We start from the raw sequence: 13,099 nt of genomic DNA, 5'->3' as shown, positions 1-13,099 counted from the left end.
TCCAATTGGTGTTTTGAAAGCTTTCCTATATGCCCAAAGAGCATCATCTAGCTTAATCGACCAGTCCTTCCTTGAAGTTCCCACAGTCTTTTCCAGGATCCTTTTTAGTTCCCTATTAGATATTTCGGCTTGCCCATTTGTCTGTGGATGGTATGGTGTGGCTACCTTGTGTTTGACTCCATATTTTAGAAGCAATGCCTCTAATGGTTTGTTACAGAAGTGGCTTCCTCCATCACTGATGATTGCTCTTGGAACCCCAAAACGGCAAAAAATGTGTTTTCTGAGGAAGTTCATGACTACCTTATTGTCATTGGTTGGAGTTGCTATTGCTTCAACCCACTTGGAGACATAGTCTACTGCCACAAGAATGTAGTTATTTGAGTATGAGGTGGGGAAGGGTCCCATGAAATCTATCCCCCATACATCAAACAATTCAAGTTCCAGAATGAATTGTTGTGGCATGTCATTTCTTCTTGGTAGGTTCCCTGCTTTCTGGCATTCATGGCAGTGCTTCACTAGTTCCTTTGCATCTTTGAAGATAGTGGGCCAATAAAATCCACACTGCAACACCTTAGCTGCTGTTCTTTCTCCTGCAAAATGTCCTCCATAGGTGGAACCATGGCAGTCCCATAAGACTTTCCTTCCTTCTTCCTCTGATATGCATCTTCTGAGTAGGCCATCAGAACATTTTTTGAACAAGTATGGTTCGTCCCAGATGAAGTATTTGGCATCATTTACCAATTTCTTCCTTTGATGCTTGTTAAATTCCAACGGCAAACTCCCAGTAGCTTTGAAGTTTGCTATGTCTGCAAACTAGGGTGCCTTGTGAATCATCATGAGTTGTTCATCAGGAAAGCATTCATTTATATGTGTGCTTTGTGTGCTTCCTTCTTCACATGGTATCCTTGATAAATGGTCTGCCACCTTGTTCTCTACACCCTTCTTGTCTTTGATTTCAATGTCAAATTCCTGCAACAAGAGAACCCATCTAATAAGTCTTGGTTTGGATTCTTGTTTAGCAAGTAAGTATTTTAAAGCTGAATGATCAGTGAAAACAATGACTTTAGATCCAATGAGATAGGATCTAAATTTGTCAAATGCAAAGACTATTGCCAAGAGTTCTTTTTCAGTGGTTGTGTAATTCCTTTGGTTATCATTCAAGACCTTACTGGCATAATAAATCACATGTACCAAATTGTTTTTCCTTTGTCCTAACACTGCCCCAATAGCAAGGTCTGATGCATCACACATCAGTTCAAAAGGTAGGTTCCAATCAGGTGGGGCAATGATAGGTGCAGAGGAAAGTTTTTGCTTCAAAAGTTCATATGCTAACATGCAATTCTTATCAAATACAAAGGGTGTATCAGAGACAAGTAAGTTACTCAAAGGTTTAGCTATTTTAGAAAAGTCTCTAATAAACCTTCTGTAAAAGCCAGCGTGTCCCAAAAAACTTCTAACTGCCTTGACATTACTTGGTGGAGGTAATTTTTCAATGAGTTCCACCTTAGCTCTGTCCACCTCAATGCCTCTATTAGACACTTTATGGCCAAGGACTATTCCTTCTGTGACCATGAAATGACACTTTTCCCAGTTTAGTACTAGGTTGGTCTCTTGGCATCTCTTAAGCACCAAGGCAAGGTGGTGTAGGCAGCTAGGAAAAGAATTCCCAAACACAGAAAAATCATCCATGAATACTTCAATAAACTTTTCGATCATGTTCGAAAAGATGGACAGCATGCACCTTTGGAAAGTTGCAGGTGCATTGCACAATCCAAAGGGCATGCGTCTATACGCAAACACTCCATATGGACAAACAAATGATGTTTTCTCTTGATCTCTTGGATCAACTACTATCTGATTATAGCCTGAGTATCCATCTAGGAAGCAATAGTAAGCATGTCCTGCAAGCCTTTCAAGCATCTGATCCATGAATGGAAGTGGGAAATGATCTTTTCTGGTGGCTTCATTGAGCTTCCGGTAGTCTATGCACATCCTCCACCCAGTAACAGTTCTTGTGGGTATGAGTTCGTTCCTCTCATTTGGCACCACAGTTATGCCACCTTTCTTGGGAACTACATGGATGGGACTAACCCATGGGCTATCAGAAATGGGGTAGATTACCCCTGCCTGCCATAACTTCATGACCTCCTTTTGTACCACTTCTTTCATTGCGGGATTCAATCTTCTCTGAGCTTGAATGGAGGATCTAGCATCTTCTTCTAACAAGATTTTATGCATGCATATGGATGAACTTATCCCCTTCAAATCAGCTAGGGTCCATCCAATGGCATCTTGATGGGTTTGTAGCACCTTGATCAATTCTTCTTCCTGTTCTTGGCTAAGGGCGGAGCTAATGATAACAGGATGGCTCTCATCACTACCCAAGTATGCATACTTGAGATTAGGGGGTAATGCTTTGAGCTCAGGTTTTGGTGCTTCCTTCTCTTCTTTCACTCTTTCTGGCATGCTTGGCATGGTTGTTTCAGCAGCCTTGATGTCACTAACTTCCATATCCTTGGTGAACTCCTCCTCTGCCACTTCCTTTGTTGTTTCCTCAAAGGTTTCTTGTACTGCAATGTCCACTACATCCACCCTCATGCATTCCTGAAGTGATTCTGATGGATAGCTCATTGCCTTGAATACATTAAACACCAATTTCTCATCATGTAGTCTAAGAGTGAGTTCACCCTTTTGAACATCTATGATGGCTCCAGCAGTAGCCAGAAAGGGTCTTCCCAGAATGATTGAAGCTTTGGCTTCTTCCTCCATATCCAACACCACAAAATCAGCAGGGAATATAAAATCTCCCACTTTTACCAACAAATCCTCAACTATTCCATGAGGGAATTTAAAAGTTCGATCTGCCAATTGCAGGGCCATTCTTGTTGGTTTGGCTTCTTCAATCTTCATTCTTCTCATCATGGTTAGAGACATCAAATTGATACTGGCCCCTAAGTCACACAAGGCCTTCTCCACCATGACTTCTCCTATGATGCAAGGGATTTGGAAACTGCCTGGATCTTTCAATTTCTGAGGCAATTTGTGTTGAATGATGGCACTGCATTCTTCAGTTAACAACACAGTTTCCTCATTCCTCCAGCTTCTCTTCTTGGTCATTAATTCCTTCAAGAATTTTGCATAGAGTGGCATTTGCTCTATTGCCTCAGCAAAAGGAATGTTGATTTGAAGCTTCTTGAAAATCTCTAAGAATCTGGAGAATTGGCCGTCCTTTTCTCTTTTCATCAAACGTTGAGGATATGGTGCCTTGGGTGTATAAGGCTTCAGGACCTCTTTTTCTTTTTCTCTTGTTGCAGAAGGTGTAGAGGATTGTCCCTGTTCCTTGTCTCTCACATTTTCCTTTGCTTCATCCTCTGTGGTTTCCTTTGAGATCTCTTTTAGCTTTGTTCCACTTCTGAGGGTTATGGCTTTACATTCTTCCCTTGCAATAGCCTTGGCAGCATGAGAAACGCTTGGCCCAGGGGTTTGCTTGGACAAATACATAATTTAATTTTCTAGCTTCTGCATGGCAGCTCCTTGGTTTTGCAAGTTGGAAGTTACTTCTTCCTTAAAGGCTTTCAATTCGATTATGTCTTGACCCATGGTTGTAAGCATTCTTTCTATCCTGTTTAATTGGTCTTGAAATTGTTGGTTCGGATTGGGTTGGGCAGTTTGATTGTTTTGGCCATTATATGGTGGTTGGGAGTAAGTGTTTTGTGTGGTTTGGTATGATCTTTGGTTGGAGTTTTGGTATGTGGAATTGTTATGTTGGTTGTGGTTGTAAGGTTTGTGGTTTTGTGGTTGGGTTTGCTGGTTTCCCCACCCAAAGTTTGGGTGGTTTTTCCATCCTGCGTTGTAAGTGTTGGAATGTGGATCATATGATTGCCTTTGTTGATTTCCCACATAATTGGCCTCTTCCCAATCACCTCCTTCAATGCTTACTTCCTCTTGATCTTGTGTGTGTATTGCAGCCACTTGCTTTGAGTCCAATTTCCTTGTGAGCTCTGCTAGTTGCTTGGCAAACACCTTGTTTTGGGCTAAAATTGTATCAACATGGTTCAGCTCCATGACTCCCTTAGTGTTGTGTCTCTCTGAAGCATAGTAGTATTCATTCTCAGCCACTGTCTCAATCACTTCAATGGCTTCTTCCACAGTCTTTTTCCTGTTCAATGAGCCTCCTGATGAATGGTCTACAGCCTTCCTTGATTCATAAGAAAGTCCATCATAGAAGATGTGCAATTGCACCCATTCAGGGAACATGTTGGGTGGACATTTCCTTGTCAATTCTTTGAACCTCTCCCATGCCTCGTAGAGCATCTCACCATCTTGTTGTCTAAAAGTTTGAACCTCAGATCGAAGCCTATTGACCTTTTGTGGGGGGTAGAAACGTGCCAGAAACTTGCTCTCCACCTCCTCCCAGGTTGTTAGGCTGTCCCTTGGGAATGATTCCAGCCACTTAGCTGCTTTGTCCCTAAGTGAAAATGGGAACAAGAGCAGTTTATAGGCATCATCCTGGACTCCATTGGACTTCACTGTGTCGCAAATTCTCAGAAATTTTGTGAGATGTTGGTTGGGATCTTCACTAGCACTCCCACCAAATGAACAATGATTCTCCACCAATGATATTAGCTGTGGTTTGAGTTCAAAATTGTTGGCCTGAATAGGTGGTTTCTGAATGCTGCTACCACAATTCCCAGAGGTTGGGTTTATGTATGAACCAAGAACCCTCCTCTCAGGAATGGCATTGTTTCCATCACCCCTCTCATGGTTGTGAAATTCTCTATCCATGTTGAGATCTAGAGCTTCTTCAAAGTTGTCCTCAGATTCTCCTTCAGATTCTTCCTCTCTCAATACTCTCTTCTCTCTTGCTTCCCTTCTAAGTCTATGAAGGGTCCTCTCTGGTTCGGTATATGGAGGAGTTGATGTCTCTCCTCTTCTACCTGTCATACAAGAACACACCACAAGCAACAAACAAGTGGAATACTCTTGGTTAATGGAAGAGTATTGGTTAGAGCAGTTGAGGAATTAATTCAAATAGTTAGTGGGTCAGTGAGTTAGTTGCTTGAAATTAAAGGCATAAAGAAATAAAAGCAAATAACAGAGTGCAGAAATTGAAACTCAGCAAGTAACTTGAACTAAATTAACAAAACAAGAAAAATGCTCAATCTTGTTAACTTCCAATTTGAGAATTGTCAATCGAAAACCAATCCCCGGCAACGGCGCCATAAACTTGATGCGCTATAAACTGAGTATAGCTACGATTAAGGAAATTGCACGAACGGCAAAATTCCTTCCGGCAAGTGCACCGGTTATCGTCGTCAAGTAAAAACTCACAATAGAGTGAGGTCGAATCCCACAAGGATTGGTTGATTGAGCAATTCGAATTAGAAGTTTGTTTAGTTGAGCGGAATCAATTTTTGGATGTGAAATGGCATAAAATAAATGTGGCAGGAAACGTAAATTGCAAGGAATTGAAATTGCATAAACTTAAATTGCGAGAATTAAGGTGCGAGAAAGTAAATTGCTGAAAGTAAAGGGAATTGGGGGTGATTGCATGAATTGAAAGTGCAGAATGTAAATAGAAGGTGTAGATCAGAAATGGGGAGTTCATTGGGTGTTAGGAGATATTGAGATCTCCGAATCAAAACATTTTATCTCTTCCTCAACCAATGCATTCATTGAATTTTGCTTGGCAATCTTATATGATTGGATCCCAATCCCTTGGCTCACCAATTCTCTCTAAAAACAAACAAATTCCCAATCCCTTGGTTTAAATGTTCATAAGAAGAGATGAAGCTCGATCACTGATTATACCACACAACTTCATGGACCACAATTTGGTAGGATTACATGTCACAATATCCATCCAAACCCCAATCCAATTCACTGTGAGAAAGCTTCTCTAGCATGAATCCTCCATTCCTTTCCCAAGGTTCCGAAGGATTCCAATTATGGGTAATTTCTTTCCCAAGACAATTACCCAATGGAATTAGATCGAGAAGCTTTCCAACAAAATTCAAGAGAAAAGATTGAAGAAGAAGATAAAACTATTATTGATTCATTGAATTACAATAGAGCTCCCTAACCCAATGAAAGGGGTTTAGTGAGTCATAGCTCAGAATTCAATTACAAAGTATCAAAACTAGCAAAATGAAAAGTTCCAGAATGTAAAAGTTTCCAACTAACTTAATTCTATCCTATTTATACACTTTCTAAATTGAGCTTCTGTTGTGCTTCTTGGGCTTTGAGGCCTTTCCTTGCTTTCCTTTTGCTTTAGTGGTCCATAATCCTGATGAGGCTGTGATCCAATTCTGCAACATTCATTGAGCAAACTAAGTGATAAACAATTAATGACACAAGACTCAACAAATTGAAGTTCGAGACTCATCAATTCTTCAGGCCCAATCCCATAAACCATGATATTCACTTGGGTTTCACACCATAATACGTTTAAGTTAATAATTGTGCTTAATTGCGAACTTAAACTTCAATACATTTGGCCCAGAAACCTTTTCAAATGGTGGTGTTTAAGTTGAAGTTTAAGTTTCAGTTTAAGGTCAAACTAAAACTTAAACGTGGAATTGGAAGAAAGCAACCCAAGAGAGTGAATATATCGAACACGTTTAACCTCCAGTTTGAGGTCAAACTGGAGGTTAAACTTGGAAATGAAGAAAGCAGGCTCTGGAGGGAATTAGGATCGAACACGTTTAACCTCCAGTTTGAGGTCAAACTGGAGGTTAAACGTGGAATGAAGAAAACACCCTGGAGGAAGGAAAACCATCGAACACGTTTAACCTCCAGTTTGAGGTCAAACAGGAGGTTAAACGTGGAAACACTTCCCTTTCATTGAGTCGTCACTTTGTCCTCTTGTCAACCTTGCCAATTTGATGCCAAATATGGACTATTATACCTCGTTGGAAAGCTATGGATGTCTACTTTCCAATGCAACTAGAAGCACCTCAATTGGAGTTCTACAACTCGAGTTATACTCCATGGAAGGTGAAGAGGTCAGCTGGCCTGATTGCATGTTGGTATTCTCTTCTATGCACATTACGGGGCTGTTTTCGCCCTCAATTTTTAGTATCCACCATGCATGCCATATATGCTTGGAAAGCTCTAGATGTCTTCTTTCCAATGCATTTTGAATCACCTCATTTGGAGTTTTGTAGCTCAAGTTATTTATGTTTGAAGAAGGCATGGTCAAGCTGTCCCATATAACACGTTTAACCTCCAGTTTGAGGTCAAACTGGAGGTTAAACTTGGAAATGAAAATCACACCCTGGAGGAGAATGACCATCGAACACGTTTAACCTCCAGTTTGAGGTCAAACTGGAGGTTAAACGTGGAACTCTCCTGGTGCCTATCTAGCTTCTGGCGTTTAACCTCCAGTTTGAGGTCAAACTGGAGGTTAAACGTGGAATGCTTCTTGGTGAGAAATGAAGTGTCGAACACGTTTAACCTCTAGTTTGAGGTCAAACTGGAGGTTAAACGTGGAAATGCTTTTGTGCCTCCCTTAGTTCAATTCATCATTCTGGCGTTTAACCTCCAGTTTGAGGTCAAACTGGAGGTTAAACGTGGAATGCTCATTAGTGCCATTTTTCATCCTGGCGTTTAACTTCCAGTTTGAGGTCAAACTGGAGGTTAAACGCCAGTTACAGCATTTCCTTTCTTCTTATGAATTTGGCGTTTAAGCTCCAGTTTAACCTTAAACTGGAGCTTAAATGTCCCATTTAATAATCAATCTTCCTTTATTGATTTTTGTTGCTTCCTTGCCTAGCCTCTTCTTCCCTGAAATCATCCAAACAATTGCATCAAAGTCTTGCAAAATTTCATGAGAATTCATCCATTCATAGCATTCAAGTAATATCACTAAAAACTCATGAAAATTGCATCAAATTCATAATGTTTGGATGGTTCATTGCTTTGTTGTTCAATTAACCATTCTTGGTTACTTTAAGCTCAAGAAAATGTATAAAACAACTAAAACTAAAAGAAAAATGCTAGTGAAACTAGCCTAAGATGCCTTGGCATCAGACTACCTTGTGTTTAAGATCCAAGGGTGTTCTTCTGTAACAATGGAGAGGAAGCATGAAAAGCTTCTCTCAGTACAAAGTCAAACAGAGCCCCCACAATCAAACTCTAAGTTTGGTGTTGGGAGGCGACAGCCAAACTCTAAGTTTGGTGTTGAATCCCCACATCCAAACTCTAAGTTTGGTGTTGGGAGTCTACAACATTGACCTGATCACATGTAAGGCTACATGAAAGCCCACTGTCAAGGTATTGACATTAAAGAAGCGCTTATTGGGAGGCAACCCAATTTTTATTTATCTAATTTTATTTTTCTTTTATTGTTCTTTTATGTTTTATTAGGTTCATGATCATGTGGAGTCACAAAATAAATACTAAAATTAAAAATAGAATAAAAAATAGTAGAAGAAAAAGCACACCATGGAGGAAGGACTTACTAGCATTTAATCGCCAGTAAGGAACATATGGTTGGCGTTCAACGCCAGAACAGAGCATGGATCTGGCATTGAACGCCAGAAACAAGTAGCATCCTGCTGTTCAAATGCCAGGAATACACCTTGAGGAGAGCTGGCGCTGAACGCCAGAAACAAGCATGGAACTGGTGTTCAACGCTAGAAACATGCTGCAAATGGGCGTTGAACGCCCAAAACAAGCATGAAGCTGGCGTTCAACGCCAGAAACAAGCATCAATCTGGCGTTGAGCACCAGGGTTGCATGCAGAAGGCCTTTTACACGCCTCATTGGTACATGGATGTAAATCCTTGACACCTCAGGATCTGTGGACCCAACAGGATCATCTCAGGATCTGTGGACCTGATGAGCGGATAATTTGTACGCTTTTTGGCATTGTTTTTAGTATGTTTTTAGTATGCTTTAGTTAGTTTTTATTACATTTTTATTAGTTTTTAGCTAAAATTCACTTTTCTGGACTTTACTATGAGTTTGTGTGTTTTTCTATGATTTCAGATATTTTCTGGCTGAAATTGAGGGACCTGAGCAAAAATCTGATTCAGAGACTGAAAAGGACTGCAGATGCTATTGGATTCTGACCTCCCTGCACTCGAAGTGAAATTTCGGGAGCTACAGAAGGCCAATTGGCGCGCTCTCAACGGCGTTGGAAAGTAGACATCCTGGGCTTTCCAGCAATATATAATAGTCCATACTTTGCCCGAGATTTGATGGCCCAAACCGGCGTTCCAAATCAGCTCAAAACTGCCCGGCGTTAAACGCCGGAACTGGCACAAGAATGGGAGTTAAATGCCCAAACTGGCATAAGAGCTGGCGTTTAACTCCAAGAAGAGTCTCTACACGAAAATGCTTCAATACTCAGCCCAAGCACACACCAAGTGGGCCCGGAAGTGGATTTTTATTCATTTACTCATCTTTGTAAACCTTAAGCTACTAGTTCTCTATAAGTAGGACCTTTTGCTATTGTATTTTCATCTTTAGATCTTTGAATCTTTGGATCCTTGATCATTTTGAGTCTTTTGATCATGTATTGGAAGGCTGGCCATTCGGCCATGCCTAGACCTTGTTCTTATGTATTTTCAACGGTGGAGTTTCTACACACCATAGATTAAGGTGTGGAGCTCTGCTGTACCTCGAGTATTAATGCAATTACTATTGTTCTTCTATTCAATTCAGCTTGTTCTTATTCCAAGAAATTCATTCGCACTCAAGAACTTGATGAATGTGATGATTATGTGACGCTCATCATCATTCTCACTTATGAACGCGTGCCTGACAACCACTCCCGTTCTACAAGCAAACAAGGCTTGAATGTTTATCTCTTGGATTCTTTAATCGGAATCTTCGTGGTATAAGCTAGAATTGATGGCGGCATTCAAGAGAATCCGGAAGGTCTAAACCTTGTCTGTGGTATTCTGAGTAGGATTCAATGATTAAATGACTGTGACGAGCTTCAAACTCCTGAAGGCTGGGCGTTAGTGACAGACGCAAAAGAATCAATGGATTCTATTCCAACCTGATTGAGAACCGACAGATGATTAGCCGTGCCGTGACAGGGTGCGTTGAACATTTTCACTGAGAGGACGGGATTGTAGCCACTGACAACGGTGATGCCCAACATACAGCTTGCCATGGAAAGGAGTAAGAAGGATTGGATGAAGACAGTAGGAAAGCAGAGAGACGGAAGTGACAAAGCATCTCCATTCGCTTATCTGAAGTTCTCACCAATGAATTACATAAGTATCTCTATCTTTATCTTTATGTTTTATTCATATATCATCCATGACCATTTGAATCTGCCTGACTAAGATTTACAAGGTGACCATAGCTTGCTTCATACCAACAATCTCCGTGGGATCGACCCTTACTCGCGTAAGGTTTATTACTTGGACGACCCAGTGCACTTGCTGGTTAGTTGTGCGAAGTTGTGTTTATACCATGGTATTGAGCACCAAGTTTTTGGATTCATTACCGGGGATTATTTGAGTTGTGAAAAGTAGTGATCACAATTTCGTGCACCAAGTTTTTGGCGCCGTTGCCGGGGATTGTTTCGAGTATGGACAACTGACGGTTCATCTTGTTGCTTAGATTAGGTATTTATCTTCAGAGTTCTTAAGAATGAATTCTAGTGTTTCAAGGTGATGTTCTTATCATCACCAAAGCTGATTGATTCTCATCAATTTAGCTCTTGAATGTAATGTCCTGCTGAAGCTTGGCTAGCCATGTCTAATTTCTTTAGACTGAAGCTTTAGACTAACATTGCATGATTCCTGAAATTCTCATTAAGAATTTTGATACCTTTATTTTCTTTCCCACTTAATTTTCAAAAAATCCAAAAAAAATTTACAAAATCATAAAAAACCAAAAATATTGTATGTTTCTTGTTTGAGTCTAGTGTCTCATGTTAAGTTTGGTGTCAATTGCATGTTTCTATTCTTCTTGCATTCATTCATGTGTCTTCATTAATCTTCAAGTTGTTCTTGATGATTTCCTTGCTCTGATCTTTAAATTCTCTTAACTTGAGTGTTTTGTTGTTTCTCATATGCATTCTCATGTTGTTAGTGTCAGTAGTATACAAACTGCTAAGTTTGGTGTCTTGCATGCATTGTTATTTGATTTTAGTTGCATTTTGATTATTCCTCATTATTAAAAATTCAAAAATATTTTTAATTTGTGTCTTTTCAAGTCAATAATACAGAGAATTGAAGATTCAGAACATACAGCAGAGGAATTATACAGAAAAAGCTGGGCATTCAAAACGCCCAGTGAGGAAGGCAAGCTGGCGTTTAAACGCCAGCCAGGGTACCTGGCTGGGCGTTTAACGCCCAAAAGGGTAGTGCTTTGGGCGTTAAACGCCAGAATGTGCACCATTCTGGGCGTTTAACGCCAGGATGGCACAAGAGGGAAGATTTTGTTTTCAATTCAAATTTTTTTCAAGTTTTCAAAATTTTTCAAAATCAAATCTTTTTCAAATCATATCTTTTCAATCAAATCTTTTTCAAAATCAATTTCTTTCCTTTTTCAAAAATACTTGCTATCAATTAATGATTCGATTCAACATTTCAAGTATGTTGTCTTTTCTGTTGAGAAAGGTTTAATGTTTGAATCATATCTTTCCTTGTTAGCCAAGTCATTAATTTTTAAAATCTAATCTTTTTAAATTATTTTTCAAATCATATCTTCTCAATCATATCTTTTTGATTTCTAATTTCAAAATCTTTTTCAAAAATCACTTGATTTTTTTTTCAATCTTAGTTTTCGAAAATCAATTACTATTTTTCAAAATGTTTTTAAAATCTTTTACTTAATTTTCGAAAATTCCTTCCCCTCTTCTCACATCCTTCTATTTATGGACTAACAGTATTCCTCAAGGAACAATTCGAACTCCATCTCTTTTGATAAGTTCGAATTTTTCTACCTCTCCTTCTATTTTTCTTTTCCTCTGACACCTCAAGAAATCTCTATACTGTGACATAGAGGATTCCATATTTTCTTGTTCTCTTCTCTTTCATATGAGCAGGAGCAAAGACAAAAGCATTCTTGTTGAGGCTGACCCTGAACCTGAAAGGACCTTGAAGCGAAAGCTAAGAGAAGCTAAGGCACAACTCTCTGTAGAGGACCTAACAGAAATCTTCAAAGAAGAAGAACCCATGGCAGCCGAAAACAACAACAATGCCGACAATGCAAGGAAGGTGCTGGGTGACTTTACTGCAGCTACTCCCGACTTCTATGGGAGAAGCATCTCTATCCCTGCCATTGGAGCAAACAACTTTGAGCTTAAGCCTCAATTAGTTTCTCTAATGCAACAGAATTGCAAGTTTCATGGGCTTCCATTGGAAGATCCTCATCAGTTTTTAGCTGAATTCTTGCAAATCTGTGACACTATCAAGACCAATGGGGTTGACCCTGAGGTCTACAGACTTATGCTATTCCCTTTTGCTGTAAGAGACAGAGCTAGGATATGGTTGGATTCACAACCTAAAGAAAGCCTGAACTCTTGGAAAAAGCTAGTCAATGCCTTCTTGGCAAAGTTCTTTCCACCTCAAAAATTGAGTAAGCTTAGAGTGGAAGTCCAAACCTTCAGACAGAAGGAAGGTGAATCCCTCTATGAAGCTTGGGAAAGATACAAACAATTGATCAGAAAGTGTCCCTCTGATATGCTTTCTGAATGGAGCATCATAGGCATCTTCTATGATGGTCTGTCTGAACTGTCCAAGATGTCTTTGGATAGCTCTGCTGGAGGATCTCTTCATCTGAAGAAGACGCCTACAGAAGCTCAAGAACTAATTGAAATGGTTGTAAATAACCAATTCATGTACACTTTTGAAAGGAATCCTGTGAACAATGGGACTAATCAGAAGAAAGGAGTTCTTGAGATTGATATTCTGAATGCCATACTGGCTCAGAACAAGATATTGACTCATCAAGTCAATTTGATTTCTCAAAGTCTGTCTGGAATGCAAGCTGCACCAGGCAGTACTAAGGACGCTTCATCTGAAGAAGAAGCTTATGATCCTGAGAACCCTTCAATGGAAGAGGTGAATTACATGGGAGAATCCTATGGAAACACCTATAATTCTTCATGGAGACATCATTCAAATCTCTC

General features: G+C 39.8%; 1 protein-coding gene and 1 non-coding gene across 2 annotated transcripts; both read right to left on the bottom strand.

Moving 5' to 3' along the window:
- Positions 1–813: 813 nt before the first annotated feature.
- On the bottom strand, positions 814–2,880 carry LOC130974960 (uncharacterized). Its single transcript, XM_057899793.1, has 2 exons — positions 2,311–2,880; positions 814–969 (listed from the first exon to the last, which is right to left on the bottom strand). Exons 1-2 carry the CDS (start codon positions 2,878–2,880, stop codon positions 814–816), a joined length of 726 nt encoding a protein of 241 aa, XP_057755776.1.
- Positions 2,881–12,548: 9,668 nt separating this feature from the next.
- Positions 12,549–12,656, bottom strand: LOC130977397 (small nucleolar RNA R71). The gene has a single exon (XR_009085089.1). It is a non-coding gene; the product is annotated as a small nucleolar RNA R71 (small nucleolar RNA).
- Positions 12,657–13,099: the final 443 nt, after the last annotated feature.

Source organism: Arachis stenosperma, chromosome 4 (genome assembly GCF_014773155.1).
Source record: "Arachis stenosperma cultivar V10309 chromosome 4, arast.V10309.gnm1.PFL2, whole genome shotgun sequence".
NCBI lineage: Eukaryota > Viridiplantae > Streptophyta > Magnoliopsida > Fabales > Fabaceae > Arachis > Arachis stenosperma.
This window is presented reverse-complemented; position numbering and strand designations above follow the sequence as displayed.

Excerpts from the sequence above, each read along its gene's own strand:
- LOC130974960 (XM_057899793.1), bottom strand. The coding sequence starts at position 2,880 with ATGGCCCTGCAATTGGCAGATCGAACTTTTAAATTCCCTCATGGAATA. Across the intron at positions 970-2,310 it reads AGGAAGAAGAATTGATCAAG|GAATTTGACATTGAAATCAA; the intron begins GTGCTACAAACC and ends CTCTTGTTGCAG.